General features: G+C 34.5%; 1 protein-coding gene across 2 annotated transcripts in view; it reads left to right on the forward strand.

Annotated features, from left to right (window-relative positions):
- The window catches only part of SMC6 (Structural maintenance of chromosomes 6), a 33,863-nt gene continuing 10,140 nt past the window's right edge, over nucleotides 1-23,723 (forward strand). Inside the window, exons 1-13 of one of the 2 annotated variants that reach the window (XM_085946939.1) lie at nucleotides 1-152; nucleotides 399-594; nucleotides 1,741-1,899; nucleotides 3,902-4,143; nucleotides 7,793-8,043; nucleotides 8,867-9,064; nucleotides 11,545-11,738; nucleotides 15,857-16,003; nucleotides 17,200-17,526; nucleotides 18,159-18,324; nucleotides 20,610-20,829; nucleotides 21,823-21,984; nucleotides 22,879-23,066. In XM_085946939.1, the coding sequence (XP_085803065.1) occupies nucleotides 117-152; nucleotides 399-594; nucleotides 1,741-1,899; nucleotides 3,902-4,143; nucleotides 7,793-8,043; nucleotides 8,867-9,064; nucleotides 11,545-11,738; nucleotides 15,857-16,003; nucleotides 17,200-17,526; nucleotides 18,159-18,324; nucleotides 20,610-20,829; nucleotides 21,823-21,984; nucleotides 22,879-23,066 (2,486 nt within the window). In that variant the 5' untranslated portion in view covers nucleotides 1-116. The remainder of the gene's footprint in view (nucleotides 153-398; nucleotides 595-1,740; nucleotides 1,900-3,901; nucleotides 4,144-7,792; nucleotides 8,044-8,866; nucleotides 9,065-11,544; nucleotides 11,739-15,856; nucleotides 16,004-17,199; nucleotides 17,527-18,158; nucleotides 18,325-20,609; nucleotides 20,830-21,822; nucleotides 21,985-22,878; nucleotides 23,067-23,723) is intronic. The other variant, XM_085946940.1, reaches the window with a different exon arrangement.

Consider the following 23,723-nt stretch of genomic DNA (forward strand, 5'->3'; position numbering starts at 1 on the left):
GTGGTCAAAAATAAAAAACAAACGGGCCCGGTTCGAATTTCAGTATACAATTTTATATCAACGATTTTACTTTCCGATGCCAACATAGTTAACTTTAGCTTTACTACACATTTAAAATGACGGAAGATTCCATGATTATGTCGAGTCAAATGGTAAGCAAATAGCTTTTATTTAAATTGTTACGGAATGTGTCACAAATTCCATATTATTGTCTTGTCAAATTTTTATTTGACGTTTAATTTTTGTTTTGCTTCTCGCGCCAAAACTAATTTTCCGTTTCATGCATATAATATCACTCTTTATTTTATTATGTTAACTGTCACGGTAATTTTTATTAAATTCTATGCAAATGTCAACATGATACCTTTTACGTTTATCTTTTTATTATTTTATTTCAGTCGGAGATTGATGGAGCCATTTTGAGCATTCATGTGCGTAACTTCTTCTGCCACGACAATTTAGAAATTAAATTGAATAGAAATGTAAATTTCATTGTTGGTCGAAATGGAAGTGGCAAGAGTGCAATTCTGACCGCACTGGTAATAGGGCTTGGCGCTCGTGCTGCAGCCACAAATAGAGGAACCAGGCTCCAATGTGTGTATACGACAATGTGCTTTTTCTGTAAATTATACAAATAAGGTTACTCATCTGCTTTATATACTATGTTTTTAGTGTTCATTTTATCCATATAGCCTGGCATTATCATTCGGTTGACATGAAGCATAGCTTTAGTGTCATAAAAGATGTTCGGTATTGAGTTTATGCTGTAGATTGCAAACAAGTCTCTTTACCTGTTTATAATCTTGTAATATTTGCAAAGAGTCTGCTTTGAAAAATATCATTAAACCTAATTGGTTGATATAGCGGGCTCTGCATTTAACCTAGTCAGAGTTGCCACTGTATTCTGTCTGTGAGAACAAAATGCCAATTGTTTTAACGCATGCATCTGTGAGACGTGTCATTTGACCATAGCTTTCAGCTTAACTTAACCTTTTGGGCCTTAACTTTCGAGTTTTGAAGGTCAAAAAGTGGTTATGTGGTAATGAATTTATATCATATTAGAGGGGCTCAGCCAAGTGGAATTGTCCTCATACCGCCTTCGTCTCCTGCCCTAACCCATTGCCAGAGCTCCTACGCTCGCTTCGCTCATATGCAAAACAATGACATGCACTAATACAATCTTTAATCTCAAAAAGTAGATCTATGACACGTATGTTTTTTACATTTCTATCAAAAATTTATTATTAACATACATATTATATACAAAAAAAAGACAAAAAACCTTGCAATTTCGTCAATAAAAAAGATAAAAATTAAATTTAAATGCTGTTTATTGTGTCTTCCTGTTTTATATTAGAAAATATATTTTTACTATCGTATGCGTCTGTGCAAATTAATTGCCATAGGATTATTTTGTAAATCAGTTGGACCTTACGCGATATTGCCGCAACTCTCCGCTCGTTCTTTGTATTGGATCTAGGGATATACGCGGTCTTGTTTGCTTCTTTAGTATGGATAATTCATACGGGGTATTGATTTTAACCGAGTGCAAGTAGTCTATTGGTCAATTTCAAAATTTGAATGCACCAATCAATGCGGCTTGTGCCGTTTAATCGAGAGCGCCAGAAATACGTATACTGAACATATTGGCTCATCCACGGTATTGAACTTACATAAACGATATTTAAAAACTTATATTAGACAAAATAAATGATATATTATACTTGTATATAATTACAGCTTTCATTAAAAAGGGATGCAATTCGGCCACAATTGAAATCAAAATAAAGAACAGCAGTTCCAGTGCTTACAGGCATAATGTCTATGGAGATGTCATCACAATTATTCGAATACTGCAGGCTTCTGGTGGATCCAGTTACAAAATTAAAAGTGCCTCAGGTATAATGAATTGTTTATGTGAATTATATTGTACAGGGGTGGGTTTGCCGAGGGAGACACCGTAAAAAAGTTCCCGTAGACTAAGTCCAAAAGCAAAATTTTTGCTTAATGTTTTTATTGAAATTCGAGCCGTTCAATATTCAAGATTCATCATTCACTCATTATTTTCATGTACAGTACTCTTTCAGTAATCCGCCACTACAAAAACCAGACACGTGTCCAATTAGTGAAAGCGGCAGATTATAGTGTATACATACAAAATATGATAAAAATTAAAACAGGTGTTTCGTAAAGATAGTTTTTTTGAGAAATGTGTACTAGCAAATTACGGTTTTATTTATAATCAAAATTATACATATTTATTAACTAAATATTAAACAGTAAATAGCTTGACACAACCAGTTGTTTGGTGAGGCAGATATTCTAGAATGGCTTAGGATTCCTGACTTTCCCTATGACCAAAAGCTTCAGTTTGTGTGTCCCGGTTGCATTGGAGCACGGCATAATTCGAGGGCTTAGTGTCAAACAACACTATCTACAATTGTGCAACTTTACAGGAGAGCCAAAAATCGTTATTTTAGATTCTTGTAACTTTACAAGGGAAATGTTTATTTAAAACCTAATGTTAATATTTTATAATTTATTGTGTATTGTACATTTATCTTGCTTATGATGATGTTAAAATTTATAGGGATAGTTTTTAAAAAATATGAAAACAAGGGTAACTTATGTAATTAGCGTTAAACTTTACTGACGATTTAATAAGAAATTAGAAAAGATTGACATAACGTTGTTTGACTATTATGTAGCCGTAAATACAAAATAACGTTATCTCAAAAAAAAAAAAAAACACTTTTTTGTAGATAACGTTGTCTGACTTTAAGCACTCGAATTGTGATGCGGTCCTTAGGCACTTTCCTCCCTGGTACATTACTTTCTTCGCGATGAATGTACATTTTACGAAGGAGGAGTTTCTAAAACAAACCCGTCTCATCTGCATTGTATACTTGTACGCGACAGACTACTGAATTGGACAATCGAATACTGGCGAATTATAGAGCTTGCTTTTGTGCTTTCAACTAGTAAAAATAACGGCGGATTATTATAGTAGTTGTCGGATTATTGAGAGTGTACTGTATTGCTTTTATTAAATATATTTACACCTCAATAATTTGCTTATAGGGATAGCAGTTTTTAATGTTATAGAATTAAACTGTTGTTAAGTCTTGTTACATTTAAAACAGTAATACAGTGGTGGCGAACCTAAGGCACTGGTGGCACGCGAGATGATTTTACATGACACGCGTTTGATGAGAAAAAACCTATAATAATAATAAATGGCAGATGGCATTGTATAAAAAGTAGCAGGCAAATAAATACTCTTCAAGAATAAGCATTACGTTTAATGTAAATATATAATTGTATAGGTCTGTCACACATAATGTTATCGCACTAACCTCACCAGGCGGCGAGGATTACCGCGCCGCGAACCTCTAATTTTGATTGATTTACAATGCTTGAGACCACTGTAGCGAGAGAATGCCTCATCTGATCGGAGTAATTCTGGTATCAATTTGTGCATAAAGAACCAAACTAATAATTAATACATTAACAAACAATTTCATATCTACTCACAAAAGTGATTGCACCAAATGAGAAACAAAAACTTGTTGAGGTAGACAGTTTCAAAATTTGTGGACCGAAATGTATGGCGTAACTAAAAAAGTGATAAAGCCATAATTATGTCTAAGTAACTCCAAATGGACCAAAAATGAGATACATCTTTGTGTAAAAGATATGATGATATAATATGGTATTTTTTAAAAATAAAAAACTATCTAATGAATAACTAACAAAGATAATCTTTCAGAATGCTTCATTGTTGTATAATTTAATAGGTGACATAAAAATATTGATTAAGCTGATAGGTAGTATCTTTTCTTGCAAGCTTTTGTGAATTCTTGCGGTACCCAGGTTGAAAATGGCTATTTCTGTGTTGCAGGAGAAATAATATCAACAAAACACGACGATATCTCCATGATTTGTTCGTTTCACGACATACAAGTGGATAATCCGATCAGTGTGCTGAATCAAGATGACGCCAGAACTTTCCATGCGGCCGACTCCAAAAAGAAATACTCTCTGTTTCGAAAGGCCACCAATATGGATGCCATTGAATCGAACTATCAAAACGCTATCAATAATTGTGCCAAGGCCAAAAAGATCATAGGCAACAAATCTCAGGTAAATATAAATTGGACTATGCTATGTTGCACTAGTAAATCATCAATGTTAATGGGAAACTGCCATAACAATACGTTTCATACGGCCTTTATCAGTCACAGACCTTTTACACATTTTCTGGTGTCCCCCAGGGTTCAAACTTAGGGCCATTGCTGTTCACGATTTTCATAAATGACATAGCATTGTTAATTAAAAATGCTATGTTTTTGTTGTTTGCTTACGACTTGAAACTCTTCATGGAAGTTGTCACCTTGGACGATTGTCGTCAACTCCAACTTGGTATAGATAATATATTAGATTGGGGCAGGCGTAACAAACTGGACTTCAATATTGATAAATGCAATGTTTTATCGTTTACTAAAGCCTCACGAGTATTGTTTTTCTAGTACTCGATGCATGGCAGAGTTCTCTCGCGAATATCATCTGTAAGAGATCTTGGAATTACGTTTGACGGTAAACTGATGTTTAATGGTCATATAGATACAATTTGTAAAAAGGCGCTAAAGATGTTGGGCTTTGTCTTGCGTACTTCCCGGGTCTTTTCGGATGTTTACGGTACTAAAAATTCTCTATAACTCCTTAGTTAGAAGCAGACTTGAGAGTGGGCCTGTCGTTTGGGCCCCGCATCAGTTGAAGTACGGCCTTATGGTGGAGAGTCCAAAAGAAATTTTTAAGACTCCTTTACTTTCAGCTGTATGGATATTATCCGTGGCTCTATCCGACTGATTTTCTCTTAGGGATGCTTACACTGTAGCTTAAAATTTAGAAGGGATCTTTATTTAGCTACATATTTTTTCAGACTTATACGCGGCGTAAATGTGAACTCTGCCATTCTTGGTGGTGTTGGCTTGTGTGTCTCTGATAATTACCTTAGGAATCGAGGGCATCCGTTGTTTGTTCTCCCACGGTGCAGAACTAACCTGCCATTAGTAATGCCAATTGGGAGGGCAATAACCATGTTTAATGAAATCGCTTCGGATATTGATATATTCCACTTACGTGAGGTGAATTTAGGTGGACGTTGTTTTTTAAATTCTTAAAATAGGGTCTGCTTAACTCATCCGGTGTACTTCCTTGTACCTATATACTTAATATTTTTTGTATTTACACATTTATACTGTACATAAAACTGTTTTAATAATATTTCTTTGTTTCTAAATGTCATGTTGTGAATGTCTTAAACTTATAGTTTGTAATGTCCACAATATGTAAAATAAATAAATAAATTGAATGTTTTGTCTTTTTGTAAATATATATGCAATCTCTGTAATGGCGTTTCATTTTAAACTCTTTCAAAGGAACATGGAGCTATATTTTTCGCTCTTGAAATTGGTATTATTTTATTTGTTTTGCTGATAGTTGTCATTAAGATTATTTTTTGTTTTTATATCGCTTAATATATAATTAATGCATAACATATTCCAATTTCTTCTATCTTGACAGTACATCTCAGGGCAGGATTTGGCTTCCTTTTCGGCCTAGTGTCCTCTGGCTCTTGTTCCTCGGTAAATTCCTCATCCACTTCTAGTCGTCCACAAAGTTGATCTGTCTCTTTTGTTGTCTGCATCTGGGTCGCGCCCGTTGGGACCTCTGGGCCTCCACATAGTATATGTTATTTTAACAGATGTTTATTTTATCTTAATATGAGCACTCGGCATGTGCAAAAGGGGTGACCGAGCTGTCTCGTAAATTTAACTATAAACCTACATAGAAGCAATGAATATTAGAATGAGCATGCAATTGTTCTTAATGATGCTGTACATATTATGTAGTTATCTTAACAATTAACAGACAAGGCATGGTTGTTAGCCATCCACCATCCATTGGGCACAACAGTTTACAGTTGTAGAAATAATTTGGAATTTAATAATATAGTAGATATACGAGGGGAGTTCCATAAGTTCGCGGAATAGGATAGTAAGAAAGGAATTTATATATGTTTTATATTTTTATTTTTCAATATAATCTCCTCAGACATGAATACACTTCTTAGATCTATCGATTAATTTTTCTAGACGTTCATAAAAGTAATTTCCCGATTTGCCTTCAAAATGCTCGTTTACGGCTACCTGTAGGGACTCATCATCATCAAAATGTTTTCCACGTAAGTCTTTCTTAAAATTTGGAAACAGATAATAATCACTAGGTGCCAGATCAGGACCGTTAGGTGGATGAGGCAATTCCTGGAAGCTGAATTTTTTCATAGCAGCCATTGCAATTTGAGCCTTGCGAACAGGTATGAAGTAAGAACACGCCTTTTGTTTTTTTTACCCATCCTTTTTACTTTAATAGATTCTTTTAAGCGACTTAGAATACTAGCTAGTAGTACTGTCCCGTGATGTTGGTGGTTTTTTGTTTATAATCTATTATTAGGATTCCTTGTGTATCCCAAAACACTGTTGCCATCACCTTAATGACCTTAAACTTCTTGGGGGCTGAACCATCCTTTTTATGCCACTGCATGGACTCCTGTTTTAACTCCGGGTCATAATAATGAACCCACGTTTCATCTCCCATAACAGTTTTGTTGATAAGTTCTTTTTGATTGACGCCAGACAGCTTTAAAATCTGCTTAGAACATTCCATACGGTAACTTTTTTGATGTGGCATAAGCATTCGTGGCACCCATCTCGCGCTTACCTTTGACATCCCAAGATTTTCGTGTATAATTCTGGAAATTGTTGTTATGGATAGATTGAACCTTTCTGCAATTTAGATTAATTTTAGCCAACCATTTTTCATAAGGGTATCTTCGATTTTTAATACCATTTCAAGTGTAGTGACGTCACTTGGCCTTCCACAACGGTCATCATATTCTAATGACTCTCTACCTTGTTTAAATAAACGTGACCATTTGTTAATCATGGTTTTACCACGACAGAGAGTGCCAGAAACCCATTTCATTTTTGATGGTTCCACACTTTTTCCCTGTTTTGTGAGGAATTTAATTACTGCAACGGTAAATTACTGCGGAACTCAATATTTGACATTTTTTAAATTATCATATACTTGCATTTGTTCTTTTGAATATTGGAAGCGATTTAACGAAACAATCAACTTGAAATTGCACAAGTATACCTAAAAAAGATTACCTAACAATAAAAAAATAATTTTAACCCCAATATTTGCTACTTTCACCACCATTCCGCAAACTTATGAAACTCCCCTCGTATTAACTTACTCTTATAGCGCCTGTACACGTGCATGTATTTACTGGCAGCAATAATGTGTATTTTAAACTATCGTGACAATAACTGTTTACAGGTAAAGGTGCTGAAGTGCTGAGCGAGACGCGATGTTGTCATTTTATGGTTCTATTTGACAGGTAGTGATAATCGGTCAACCTGAAAATTCATTTTAGTTAATTTTTTTGCCGGCAGGTTCGCCACTATCGTTCTATTGCGCCACGCACAGATCGAAAAAATCCTACTGTCGCATGAAAATTCAGAAGCTTCCAAACTTTATTCATTCATGCATACAATCTTGCCAACTGCAGGATAATACATGTTTTCCCATACATTTTCTTACTGTCAACAGTAAATCCATGCACGTGTAAACGGGGTAATAAGCCCAGTATTGTAAAATAATGTTAGTTTATTGTTTTTTCACTTGTACAAAATAAAATTTAGATAATCTCTTGTACTTCTAGGCTTTTGAAGAATTGGAAAGGGATTTGAATGAACTTCGAAAGCGAATGGCGCAATTGCAATCTCGCGATGAAATTCAATCAAAGGTGAAGCAATTAGAGAACGAATTCTACTGGACCGAAGTCGCTGATCTGGAGTTAAAGTTGGAGGAGTTTAAAAATTCTACCGTAAAGCACCAAGGAAAATTAGAAAAACTCGTGGAGCAGTCCAATGAACAGATTGCGATGAATTCCAAATATGAAATCACCATCAGGTATGATTTTTAAAGGAATGGGCTCCTATTTGCTTGATACTACCATTTGATTGTTTCCAATTCGGGAGGTGGGAACTGAGAGAAAGTGACATTTCCATCCGCCGACAAGCTATATGATTGATCCAGTTAAAGCTATGATTTTGAGCTGATGGCTGTGCTTTTCATAGTGGACTGTAAATTGTGACGGAATGATTGTGATGGTGGATGTGGATGGCGGGGGGGTTACACGGGAGTTAGTCCAGGCACTAAAGTTATTGATGTTCAGCTGTATGGCTGAAGCTGTAGTGACACAGGTGGTTTGATTAATGCAGACTTAAATAGAATAGAAGTTTCCACGACGGTCGTGGTTTGCAATCAGTCTGTATGCGCTTTCCATTATACATTAATGATGGCAGAACTATAATAAGCCTAGACACACCCGTTGTCTTGAGATAATTAAATGTTATTCATTCACGGTCGACTGATGATCCGTTACTGAGTTGCGCCTGGACTTGTGACAATAATGTAGATTTGAGGTAGGAGGGAAATATAGGGACGAGGGTGACCATAATCGGCCCAACCGGTGGATAACTGTACAAATCAGCTCTATTTAAATATATTATGTTTCAATCACATTCATTTTGTTCTTATCTGTTCACGAAAGAATGAAGTTTGTATGAGCAGACTTAGATGTTTATAAGAGTGTGATCATTTGAAAAGGCACATTTATGTTTCAGTTGCCGCATTCATCTAATATATAAATGTGTATGTCATTCTTACGATCATTTCTAACTATCAGTAAAAATAATTAATTAGATCGTTTTCTAAAATGAAATTGTTTCAGAAATCTTAGTAAATCACTAGATAACTTAGAATCGCAGACGGCCAGTAAAGACGCTGAACTCAATAGGATAAACAGCCAATATCAAGATTTGCGGAGGGAGTTTAAGTGGTGTATGGAGGAACTGAAAAAAACACACGAACTGCACATGCAAGAGGACGCTAAGGTCAACGCCCTAACAAGTGAAGTGAACGCTGCTAAGTGAGTATTTCATATTTCACAATTTGGATGGCTCCCTTCACTTCGCAGCTCTTTTTACCAATCTTACTTTAACTTCACTTGGGTTCTATATATATTGTATATCTGTGTCGAAACTGTCAATGTCTTCTTTTGCACCATATAACTTAAAATTTAGTTCATAGTTAGGTGACAATGCTTTCCTTTGAAATCAAAGGTAGCTTATTCTACCTCAGAGCCAGTGTGTCATATGTATGATTTTGCAGAAAATGAATGAAGAATTGAATTTCTAGGTACCTAGGACAGTATCTTTCAGAGCCAATTCAGTTTTTGATTATATTCATAACAGTAACATGAAATTTCTAAAATCAAAATGCTGACATTCCATAGACATAAAGCGGCTAAAAAAAATAAAATTCGTTTTCAAAAATGTGTTCTTTTTTTGAAATACAATACACTAGAGATAATTTTATTTGAGTTGGCCATTTTAATAAATTCTGTATTAAATAAAGATAAAGACGGTTTTTAAATGTAAACCCATCGTAAAGACCTACAAACTTATCTGAAGAATGGGATGGGGGAGCCACTGTCGAAAACTACCCAATCAAGACTCGTAACTGGACAAAATCTTACATTCGAATGACATTCTCAGAAAGGCGTCCTATGGTAGTTCGTAGTTCCATTTTTGGTCATTCTACAGATAAGTTTGTAGGTCTGTATAAACGTCATCGTCATAGATTAGAACTGTTTCTTTACGACAGCAGTTTCCTAACTGAGGGGAGCGTACTAGTTCAAACGGGGGAGCAAAAAGTTTAACAATTATTCTTTTATTGCTTCATGCATAATATGTCGTGTAAAAAATACATCTTTTTACGAGAAAGTGCCAAGATTTTTGTTTAAATATGGGACGTAGTAACATAGAGCTTGGAAACCACTGCTTTATGCACTGTATCAGTGTTGACAACATAATAATATGAGGTTGGGCATTTTATAGATTCTGAATTAAACAAAAATTTCCCAATCCTCAACATGTTAAATCAAAAAAAAAAAATCTATACAGTGTTGCATCCTAAGACGATCATATATGGTTATATCAAAAGGTTTCTTTTATGAGAAATGTATGTTGGCCTCTTGCTCAACCTATTAGGTCCAAACACACATTGTGACATGTGTGGAAACATGTGAATTTTATAAGACCCAGGATTCGAATCCGAGACCCCCTACATTATAACCACTCGGCTATCATGGGTCACGTTAAATCAATATGATACAATTATGTCCTGATAAAAGTCCTCATATATAACGACATTTATGATAGATTTACATGTAAAAAGTATATACAGTCGAACTTGGTTATTACGATCATGGAAATAGCGAGATCTCGGATCCAATGAGGAAACATTTGTTGACATTTTAGTTTATGATTTTCTCCATACATTTATTCACTTTTATAACGAGCTACTTCTCGGGTATACTGAGCAAAACTGTTAATGTGTCGATCGTTTAAAAACAATATTTTCGACCCTAAGCAATAAAATCTGACCGGGCAGTTAACTAGACGGATGCCGCCGGGATCGGATTACATTTATGACACTAGTTAAGTGTCTAAGTACCTAATTGGTGTTTTCGCCGACAACATTGTAGACTAAGTAGTAAATTGTAGATAATAATATATAAATAGATAATAATAAATAAATTGCATATAAAAATCCAAGCTTTGTGAAGTCAGTAGGTACCTACCAGCACCGGCGGCTCAGCACTTCATTACAATAAACAACTTCTTTTGTAGTTTATGAATGCCATGCTTGTTTCGGGGATTTTTACGATGGTTTTCAGATTTTTTATGTTCTATGCTTAAGGCTATACCTCAGCTGAGGCATGGTCTAAAAAGATTGTGACTGGGCAATGCGCGGATTGTGCAAATGACGCGAGCCGAACGAAATATAATTTGTCATAAAAATTCAACATGCGACCTTTTAATGTTATGTTTATTATTATATTCGTAATAATAATGGTATATTCATTGACATGTTTTCTTTTTCAAGTACATGCGGAACGTTTTTTAGTCATCTTTACACGATTTAAGAATATTCCTCCGACGCCATCACAAAACATATTGACATGCTCACAGGTCGACTGTCCCACATACTGTTGAAAAATATTTGCCGTTTCACTTATGTACGCTCTTAAATAGAATGTGGCGCGAAAAATGTTATATAACGATATAACGAGTAATGCTTATAACGAGCAAATTCAGTCAGTCCCATCTTCCTCGTAATAACCAAGTTCGACTAAGTTCGACGAAGTCATTTTTATTCTACATAATATTATCCTGTGATCATAATCGTACCTATTGATTTATTGAGTAGCGGTTACTCTTAGTTCAACATCTTTCTAATTCCGTACTTTTTATTAAGACTAGTGTTTTGAAAACATATTTTCTCCACTACTCCCAGTCAAAGTCTTGCGTTTCTAAATTGCATGATTTAAAATGTCCCTTTCAGAAACATGACCAAGGCCAATGAAAGACATACACTAGAACTTAATCAGAAGTCTCTTCAAGAGTTGATGGCGGAAACAATTGCCAGACGAGAGACACTTCAAAATGACCACAAACAAATGGGAAATGCTCTCGCGCATCAACAAAACCAAATCGAAAGTGTTATGAAAAACAGAAGGAACTTGCAAGGCGCTCTCGGTGAGTTTCTGTAAATTTGCTTGGTAATTCAATTTTTTCAACACTATTTTAGAGGATAAAGCGCCGGCTAGACGGCAGCGACTTTCCTGCGCGGTATAGACTTTTACAGTGCTTTTCGGTTTGCGCGAGCTTCAGTTTTCCCGTCCGTACACACGGGCTTCCCGATACAAACCGGTTTGCGCAGGTAAGCTTGCCGTATAGCATGAGCGTCTCGCCGGCGCTTTAGAGATACCATAGGAAATTTTTACAAAAAAATATATCTTTTTCAGTGTTTATGCCCATATTGGTAACTATATGTATGACTAGTAAACAAGAATAAATAGTTCACATTAAATTTTGTTAGTCTTACGTATTGGTTTTTATTGAACTTAGACTACAATTTACAGATGGTGGTGGTTAGTTTTTAAAAATCAATTAAACCCTGCCTAAACCAAACCATAGTAGTTTTGGTATACTTTAGGCGATACTACAAAATTTTGTACACTTTTTCATTCATACTTATTTATTTTCGTTAGATTAAGAATATAAATTACAAATAATACTGTTGGTTCATATTTTAAAATTCGTTAAACCCTGTCTAAACCAAACTATAATAGACAAAAAATATTATTGTATTCATAAAATATCCAAAGTTATGTATGATTTAATTACATAACTAGATAGGTTAGTATTTTTTGACTATTATCTATTATGGCTTGGTTCTCGCAGGGTTTAATGGAATTTTAAAAACTAACCAACACCATCTGTAAATTGTAATCTTATTTCAATGAAAACAAATACGTATGATTGACAAAGTTTAGTGTGCACTATTTATGGCAGCCTATAGTGCGAAATCTTTACGGTGATAGGCGGCGGCTTGGAGAACTAGATCCCCTCCTCTCGCATTTTGGTACTTACAATACTTCAAAATCGAAAACCATAGACAAGATACAACACGTGCGCCGCCGCCAGGTCTCACGTTAAAGATTTCGCAGTCTACCTCCACCTGCCGCCACTGTTACACGATATACCATTCATTATATTATAATATTCAGAAAATATTCCAAATACCTACAGAAAAATGGGTAGTTTTTCCAGGAAACTTTATAGACTCCTGTCTAAAATCTAAAGAATTACCCTTAATGCAAAGTAGGTTCTATTCAGCTTTAAGTCCCTACATACACTATTATGTATTTATAACAATTCTTTTAAAAAAAATAAAGTAACAATAAAATTGGTACATTGTACAAATTAATGCTGTTTGTAAATACACAATACAATGTAATTTATTAGAGTTAATTTTTCCATCACATTTACATGTTTATAGAAGAAGAATAATTTTTTTATAGACTACTTGTGGTTTATTCACTCTCATCGCAGTTATCATTTGTAGTTAGTTCATAATAAAATCTCTTTTTTAAGTTATCACTCACGACTGCTAAAATTCTTTATTTTGGATAGTCACATGTCATATCGTCACTATTCTGGCAGAAGACACTAATTCGAATAAATGACATATTGAGTTAGTTATATCAAAATGTTCCTTATTTCAAACTTTACCGTCTGGAAACCTTCTTAATAAATAAACAGTCTTTATTTTAAAGTCATCCTTTTTACGATTACTTAATAAACTCACATGATAGACCATTTCAAAGTCAAATTACTCAAAACTAGTATTCTCCAGTTAGTGTGTTCTGCGAGAACAGAGACAATATTAAATCACGGGACTTATCTTGTATGTTTTAATTGTTGTTGACACGATACACATAATATATATTTCGAACTGCAATCTTATAGTAGGTATAACGAAATAAATTTAATTAGTTTTACATCACTTGCGGATGAGCTACGCCTAGTTGCACTGTGTGTTTTTATTATCGACCGAGACAGTCTTGTTTAATTTCTGCCGATAGATGTTACTATAGATTCTGGTAGACTAAACTTGAGGACAATTATTATAATGATAATTTTGTAGTTATTTTTTACACATTTCATCCATATATTATGTACAGTAAAAACAAAACAATGTTTCGGTTCGTGGATTGTATGCGTACGAATACGTAGACCGTTGTCAGCGCATCGGGCACATCGCCTGCCAGGTAATTAATACAACTAGTACGGCCAAATATCCGCACACAAACCATCGACCAACCGAATTATTGTTTTGTTTTTATTGTACTTCAATGTTTCGGGAAAATTCTGGGTTTCAATAAATCAAACAGGATTGCAAAAATACAGACAGATAGATAAAAGCATAATTTTATTATTTAATAATCAATTAGGTACTAGAAAAAATTACCAGGTGGCGGCAGTGCCACCTGTCAACATTCTTGGATGATTATTAATCAGAAATTAATTGTAATCACGTTTAATACTTTCTATAATATGCTACATAGTACTCCTGCATCAGCTGTTAAACTATTATGAGAGTATCCTATCATTTGTTTTCTTTCATAACCTGGTTAAAATAAATGATTTCTTTATTTTTCTGTCAGTTTATTTTTCATAATTAGAATTTGCATATATCGTCGGTGTTTTGTAAAAAGGGCGAATTAACCAAAATGCTACTTTACAGGAGGAGGATTTTTAACTTTTGACATTTATTTGTTTTTTACCTGTAGATGATTATAAATATCTAACAAGTTTATAATAAAGCTTAGAAAGAATACTGTCATTATAATAGGTATTATTATATAATATTTTAAAAGGCCTAATTTGTCACATTTGCTTTTTATTTCGTAATTTTAATTAATTTAATTTTAGTCGATTATCGTTTTTAAGTACTTTCCTGTGGAGATAAAAATTCGCCGTTTTTACACAACAAAGCTAGTGGGGTACATATTGTATTTTCATTAAAATCTCGATTTTGCCAAAATGGTTGATTCGCCCTTTTTACAAAACACCGACGATATATACTTGTCTTTTTTTCCACCTTACCCCATTTAAAGTCTGTATCATTCAACCTGAGTCAAACAAACGAAATGGAACCGTTTGGTTTGGGACCGTTTGGTAAATGTCCACGGAAACGCTTTTCTTACGACTAATTAGTGTTGCCAGTACTTAAAATTAATTCATAACATATTAGTCTCTAAAATAGAAACATATTTATTGAAACGTCAACTTGTTATGAAATTCTAACCTCCTATCGTTATCTACAATAATACATATTCGTATTCATTCATTTTAAATGTACAAAATATAAAGAATGCTTCGTGAATAGGTAGCCATTTATTTTATATATTAATATTTAATAAATTAATATAATAATAAGATTTATAGGTATGACAAGTTTTTAAAAATTACTTTTGATAAGAGCTTTTTATAATTGACCACTTGTTCATGTCAACAGTATGATTTTGTGACTTAGACGACAATCGAACATATTAAATTGATAAAATTCGTTAGGTAGGTAATATAAAGATCATTCCGGGTTGATTTAACACAGTTTGTAGTTTAGAATCTCCGTTACAAAATATAAATAAAATGAAAATAAATTCTTGGTCTGACATAATAATTATAGTAATGATATTAAATCGAACTCTTTGCATAGAAAATATGGTTGGATTTTGAGATTTTAAGACCAAAAGCGGCTTCTTGTTCTCATACGGTTACTTATGATTAATAGGTATTGATTATTAATCTATAATATCCATAATTCAAGTAAACTTCTATGGTGTAAATGTCTAACATATTAATATGAATACCTCACGATATATAAATGCTGAATAATGATTATCAACACTTTGACAGATTGCCATTAGTCTATGGATCGTCCGAATCGGTTTGACGTTTCATGTCAAACCATTTCTGATGGTCCGAGAACGGTTAGATTTTCAATGATACACTAAACCAAACGTCAAATCTCAAACCATTTCCGGTCAACTTTCTACTCATACAATTTGTATGTATATTGTCTATGGTTTAATTTGATTTGTTTCGTTCAGGTTGAAAGAAACGAACCTTTAATATGTCCTATCTCTGTCTCGCTCTCTTTTACACATTTACATATATTTTCTATCAAGACAAATATATACATATAAGGTAATTATTTTACCGTTAACTTCTATCTCGCAGTGAGTTCTTCAAATTTTTTTGGATTTTTTGTTCAATGTGTCTTGTTTTCTTGATTGCTAAAACAGGTCGTATAAGTGGTCAACTGAATGAGTTGAACGTAAGAGGAAAAGATAATTTAGCAGTATACGGTAGAAATATGGGTGCTCTTGTGGAAGCCATAAAGAAAGCTAACTCCAAAGGCGTTTTCAGCGAAATGCCTCGCGGTCCAATTGGTAAGTCTTTGACATAATTTTTGGCCCTACAACCATTGGCGAAAAACTTTCTCCATCCTGGACAATTGAATGTTCCCCTACTCCTGTTGCTTTGGTCGAGCATCTTAAATCTCCCTTGTCCAGCCATCTCAATTTCGGCAGTGCCCTGGTAACCTCAGAGTATGTGTACAAAGATTAGTCTATAGAAAAAAATGATGCCAGATGAAATTTTCAGAATTGACTAGATTGACAAAAATTTATAAAAATCAACGATTTTACTTATAATATTCATTACCCAGATTATAAAATTAAAAGACTGGAAATGTACATGTGCAAGCAAACATACATTCATTGTCCACTTTTTAAACTTACTTCTATAGAGTAAGAGCCTGCCCACAAGGCACGTTTTGGCGCGTGAGTAACAAGTCGCACATTCTCCAGGTGTGTGTGACCCAATTCAGCTGCCCACAAGCGCTCGCGCATGACTCTCGCGCAACAATCGCCTGCAAACGCCAGACTCTGGACAATTGCGGTGTTTACAGCCATTACAGAATGAATTACGACCGCTTGGCGCTCGAATGCGAGACTTTTTATTGCTACTCCAAAATAAATTACGTCATCTAGGTTAAAGTGCCGAGAATAGGTATTGGAAGTAATCGCAAAATACAAAATCTCATAGAAACCGACTAACACCATTGAGTGATTGTACTTTTTTATACACTCGCGTTTGTTTTTTTATGCCGATTCAAAAATGAATTACATCACCTAATTGTTTCAAACGTGCAAACTTCACCGTTTCTGGACGGAAGACATTTCTGGTTCTCGAGCGTAAATCGCACAATCGCGACATTCGTTGCATTTGGCCTATTCATTTTCATACGGCATGTGATCCTTTCACTTCCATGAAGTGTTACACCTCATATTTTCGCCTCCAAATGTCAATTTCTTTAACAGCCTCATAGATAAATACCTACACAAGTTATTTTCTTCATAATTTTCACAATGATGTTTCCAAATATATAATGTTTGAGGCTTTCACGGTTGTTTTTTATCGTAGTAGATTTTTGGGTTTCCACCGTGTGTCCTTCTTCCTTCTTTACTCGACGTTTCGGACTCGTTGCAGAGGCCATTATCAAGAGATAAAGAAGGACACACGGTGGAAACCCAAAAATCTACTACGATGTTTCCAAATGATAGTCGTGTTAATATTTTTTCAGGGTCCTATTTGAAAGTGTGCGATAAAAAATGGACTAGTGCTCTGGAGCACATAATCGGTGGGTCGGTGAAATCATTCTGTGTCAATACGGCCGAAGACTCCCGCCAGCTGTTTCGCATCATGAAAGAGATTTACGGCAATGAATCCAAACCCACCATCACCACAAGCAAATTTTACAACAAAGTTCACAACGTGGCACAAAGGGCGGTGCAAGCCCCGCAAGGTTACCAGAGCGCCCTCCAATGTATTCAAATCGACGACCCTGTTGTAGCTAATTACCTAATTGACAGTTCATCTTTAGAGACCATTTTGATGGTACCTGCACATGGTAAATTTTATTATTAATCTATCAACATATCTATGAACCCAAAACAACTTATATTTTAAATTTACAGAAGTAGACATTGAAAACAATTAGTTTCTTTTTATATTGACTTTGACATGAATTGAAAATGTGTAGGCATATAGAAAATGATAAAAACGTTCAAAACGTCATGCAGGTGTCAATGCAGTGCGGTGCAACGTAAGGTGACCTCATTGTTGTTCTGGTGATTTCGGCAGAGTTTGCTAATTGACAATGTTTGTTTAAAGATTCAAAATGTGTTACGGGATGGGAGCATCAATCTTATTTTAAACACCAAGAAAAATGACATTACACACTTTTGTCCCGTAGCGGCAGCTTACTGTGACGTCACGTGATAGTACACGACATGCACCATAATATATTTCGCGCTTCATAATCGAGGAAATACAGTAAATTGTTGTGGCTGAGACTGTGCCGTTTTTATCGTCCACCTGGCCACGATATTAATATCATCGGCATATGAATGAAGCTTCACAAATTTATAAAACATAACTGCTACCGATTTCGTTACATGCATCTTCTCTAGGGAAATAATTTAAACTAGACATGGCAGGGTGTTATCTCATTGTAATATCACGTACTTGACATTATTTCAGAGGAAGCTATCAATTTCGCAGCTGACGCTTCGAGGGTACCACGTAACTGTTATAAAATTGTTACCCTCGACCAAACTGAATATTTCCCGACGCCCAACTATAGATCGTACGGTGGAAGAGGTGCCCCGTCCAAGTTCCTGCAAGTCAGCACCGGTGACAGAAGAAGGTAAATTACATAATAATAATAATATAAGGTTTCCCAATAGGGGAGCGATATCTTTGACAGTTGATTCAGGTTATACATCAAAAACTTTTGCTATTATTTTCTGACAGTTGTGTTCGTCCGTGTCAATCGGTATTTGGTAGTCAAACGTGACGCGAATTAGCTGAGGTTTATGATCAGCATCATTGTCCAACAGAAGATACGATTTTTAGAATTGTGGACTCTAATGGATTATCCACATCATGTGCACCCAGTGGCGGCTTGACGACTTTCTAGGTGGCTTGGTTTAGCCATTAATTATTAAATATATATACCTACCTACATTCTCATAATATTATACATTATGTACCAAGCTACTTATGATTTTATTAATTAGGAAATGAGTAATTTTTCAGAATAAATAATACGATTAACTAAATCGTTACTTAATCACATCTAAAAAGCGTGCTTAAAAATATAAACTTAATTAATAATACTAATTATTATAGACTAATGCGTCAATGACATTGAGCTACTTTACGAGCTGCTTTTTGGCGAATTTACAATCTGCCTGTAAAGTTGCTCAGTGTCATCATCGAACAAGCTAACAAGCAGATTGTAAACAATCTACCGAGAAAAATGAAAGCCGGTCAACTTTACACGCTACACGCCGGCGTGTGGGCCTACTGCGTCTGCGCAGTAAAGCGTACTGGTAAAAAACGAACTACGTTCTGTCAAAATAGTCGCTAGCTTGTTGGCTTCTCAGCGAATGGGAAGTTTTGTGTGTCATCATCACAATCGCATTAGCTGAATCGCCCGCTTTTAAATTCGCTAACAAACAGCTCGTAAAGTAGCTCAATGTAATTGACGCATTACCATTATCAGTTTTGAACAACGATATACAGCGAGTGTTTTTATTTACCTAGGGGTCATTTGATTTGCTCCCCAGTATGTGTATACTTTGTAGAACGAGATTTGTACCGCGGCTACTGGATGGGACTGGGTGACCCCGTACAGCGAAAATTAAACGCCATAACTTTCTTAATTATTGTACATAGGTGTCACCGTGAAATAAGGCGTATATATTTTAATTAGTTATTTTAATATAATGTAATCATCATTATGTTATTAAATAATTTACAATCATTGCTTTATTTATGTGTATAATAACAATAAATATCTCTATAAAATGGCGACAGGTTTAGATAGATAAATAAATAAAATAGTTCATTTAATCATGTAATTAATTTAGATATATTATGACAATGATAAAAATATCGAACGTGTATTTTTGAGATGATAACGATGTGGGGATGGTCCCTATGAACCCTTAAGGTAGAGCCGCCCCTGTGTGCACCCATTGCATTCTGAAAGGTTGATTGGTATAGATTTTGGTCTGACAGTATCGACCCATATTTCTTCCAACTGCTCTGACCGATACCGTTTGATGATAAATGATTTCTTTTGGCTGCAATTGGAAGGTATGGATCTGAGAAATATGTGCTTCAATAACTCAGCGTTACATGCCATATATCGTGTGACACTGGATTTACTGGAGAAGCGTTCGAAGATCACTGGTCCTTAAATAAAAACTTTATATTTTCAATACATAATACAATCATTACCATTAGAATAAGGATCAATTTGAAAATCTGCATTTATGTCTGCGCATCGTTATCATTATCTACGGATGTACCGTCAGATATGTATTGTAAATGACGTATGGTTTGCAGTTAAAAGTTAATTCTACCTACATTGCAAGAAGAGTGAATTTTACAGGTTTACGTAGAAGTCTTCGTATTACAACAAAAATGTCCACTGTAGTGTTGGGATTTTGTATGGGTATACTGTAAAATCAATTTTCTATAAGTAATACAAAATTATTATTGGCCTGTGTTCAGATTTGATATTGTCATGTTGCGCTTTTTCAGGTGACCTCATTCAAATAGCACCGACTGGGACTGACTGGGTCCCTTAGGACCAAAGAAACATAATATCTCAATTATTAGTGATTTTGATTTACATATTATTATTAAGGTACTGGATATAAGAAGTGATAAAGAGACTCGAAAGAAAAAAAATCAACAATTATGAGATGGTTCAATATGTATTTCCTGAAAACACTTTTTTGTTAATGTCAATGGAATTTAAATTTATTTGTTTGATGTCCTTGTAATGTAGAGAAAGATGAGATACATTTCTTTGGTCCTAATGGTCCGCGTAATAAGTATACAAAATACTCCACATCCTTAATTGTTTCATTGTTTTCAATCAAAATGAATAAAAAATGATTTCCATGTATTTCACAGGCAATTGCAAGAAGAAGAGAATAGTTTAAAAAATGATTTCCGCAAAATTGATGCTGAGCTGAAGGAGCTCAATGGTGAAAAGGATAACTTTTCCAAAAAGGAGCTCAACCTCGAGAACCAGTTGAAAGTTCTTATGCAATCCGAAAATAAGATTATCAAGAATTTATCCAAAATCGAAGCCAATCTGCGGGAAGCCGAGGGAGGTCATATCAAAGTTTTGGTATGTGTTCGCTGTTAATTGATTTTACAAAAAATACTTATGTTTTTAATATTTGTGTACCTAGGGTCATTGGTACAGTGAATAATAAAATAAATCGAGTAATCTATCCACGGTTTCTAAAACGGATTAAGTCAAAATGGTTATCCAGGGAAACAAGGATACAAACAAAAGCTATTATACGGGGCTGAGAGTGATACAATTAAGAACAGAAGATCCACTAAAAATTTGATGCAATGTAGGTAGGTATTCAAAGAGTATGGACCCAACCAGTCTTTCTATGATACACATTTGACAACGATTCCAGTACGTTTTCAGTATGCTTGAATTGGTATAAATAGAAACGATGCAAATAAATAGTGCCGTGCTGTTGCCATTCTGGTTATTTACTAACATACTGTTATTTGCGATTGCACATTTTCTAACACACGCTTTCGTTATCTTGTACTGATCCTTGATGCTCGTTTCAATAAGTTGTAGGTGTCGTCGATGTCCAATGGTGTTGTGATGAGGAGAGATGAGAAGTCGTTGTTCGTGATGATGGAAGAGTGAGAGTTTATTTACAATTATATAAGACAAGGGTACAATCGGTATAATAATATGAATAAACTGACAGTACTGGGCGATGTGTTTCTGTCGGAAACCTATATCGAATTACTTTCAATCAATTGTGATGCACCTAGTGTTATTCTATCAAATTATAATAATTAGTCAGCTATTATCTAAGAGTCATTAGAGTCATCGAGTATAACTGTTTACTTTTTGAGTTAGAAACAGATATGCAAACATTATTGTTGCGGCCATCGATTTACAGGGTTTGCTATAACTTGATACTATGGAAATGCCTATTAATTTAATTTGTAATATTTAATATCGCCGATCAATCTGCTGACACATGTAATGAATTGTTTATCGCCATAAAGTCATGACTACTCCATAGCGCCATTTATGTTTAAATATAATCACATCCGCAATAATGTTAATATTTGTTTTTAGACAGAGGAATTAAAATTGGCTGAACAAAAACTTGGTGAATTACAAGAGGAGGAGAGTAAATTGAAGCAGCAAAAAGATGACCTAAAAGCCAAATCTAAAGAAATTGAAGCTGAAAAGAACAAGGTTCTCAAGGAAAAAGATAGTCAATCTGTAAAACTCAATGTAAGTATCGAATGTGATTAACTTTTAGAATACAAAATGAACCACAGAAAAGTTTCTGATTGTCCACTCAATGTACAATAAAACCTTGTTATGTAGTAAGAACACTGCCGTAATTCGAAATTTTCGCGAAAAAAAGTCCTTTGAACATTATTTTCATATAAAACCATACCTTTAATTCGAATTTCGTAATTCGAAATGATTTTAGAGTCCTGGCATATAAAAATATATTCAATAAATCATAATAAAGTACACTATTTCTTGAGCCAGTCATTGAAAATTGTGACAGACTTTTCTTAAAACACCAAAAATTACTTATTTTATGAAAGTAATGAAAATAATCCTGACATTTTATGACCCATTGACACGCGCAGCGGTATGTCATCAGAGGCACAACTGCACTCCACTCAAAGGAAAAACAATAACTCACATGTTTCAGGTCTGCAGGTATTTAATTATTGATTGTTTATTGGATTTTCACATAGTTTTACTAGAGAACCAATGCCAAACAATTGTGTTGACAAGGTTTTACTGTATATACAACAAAAACATGAAACGTGGAAAATAAAGAATATTTCGTATTTTTCTATAATTCTAGCTAGGTACTTGGTAACTTCAATTTATGGATTAATGACACATGGTATTTGCACAGATTTTAATTTGAAAGAATTGTAGTAGTAGTATTTGTAGTAAACTAATCTATGATCGGAAACAAAATTAAAATAAAATAAAAAAAAAAAATTATTTTCCCCCCATACATTTCGTAATTCGATTTTTTTTTTTGATTTTCCGTTCCATGGAATTCATATTGACGAAGTTTTACTGTACTGTCATTTATGTATAAAATCTTTGTTCAAAATTCTGTATTCTGTTTGTCATTCGATGTTTAATTTTCAGGAAGAATTAATGCAGGAACAGTTAAATCTTGAAAGGAATAAAAGCGAGTGGGACATGACGACCCGTATCCTTAGAGAAAAACGAAAACAGATAGACGATTTGGAAGAGAAACTCCGAGAACAAAAAATTTTGATCGACCAGAAACTGAGAGAAGCCGAAATGCTATCTCCCCGAATCCAAAAAACCAGGTCAGACACATTATAATAATAATAGTCTCAATAATTTTGTACAACCAAAGATAATTTTTGAATAGTACAACACCAACAGACCTAAGTTAATAAAATAGTCCATTGTTAGATACTATAACTAGAGGGAGTCTCTCGTGGAGTTTTTATAATTGATGACGATTCCTCAGGTATGTGTGGAATTGGTAGCCAATCGAAAAATTATCTTTATTCTGTACACTGGCGCATTGACAAATTGCAGCTATAAACTTTTTTTCACATGTGACATGTGATTTTTTGTTAAGGCTCATTTAGACGAGTCACTGTGGATGATCATCCGCAGGGAATTGCATTCAGGCATTCCCTTTTCGTTTACACGTGTCACCGAAAGTGAAATACTCAATTCATTCCAAAATGGCGTCAAGTGAAATTGTGGTGTAGGTTAGAATTCAAACAATTTGTTATATGAATGCAGAAATTTTATCTAGAGAAAGAGGGACAGGAAAAAGAGGCGTTAGTGGATAAAACTGTGGGTAATGCGATGTAATATCATGGGGAATATTTATTTAATAAAAATGGTTATACAGATATTCAAGTTTCAGGGTTTATCTTAGCAATATCTGCATGTTTAGTATTTTATAGAGTAAAATTGACTGATGGTGAATCAAAGATCATGCTGAA

This window comes from Rhyacophila brunnea, unplaced genomic scaffold (assembly GCF_057557595.1).
Source record: "Rhyacophila brunnea isolate RB1 unplaced genomic scaffold, BYU_Rbru_1.0 scaffold_2, whole genome shotgun sequence".
NCBI lineage: Eukaryota > Metazoa > Arthropoda > Insecta > Trichoptera > Rhyacophilidae > Rhyacophila > Rhyacophila brunnea.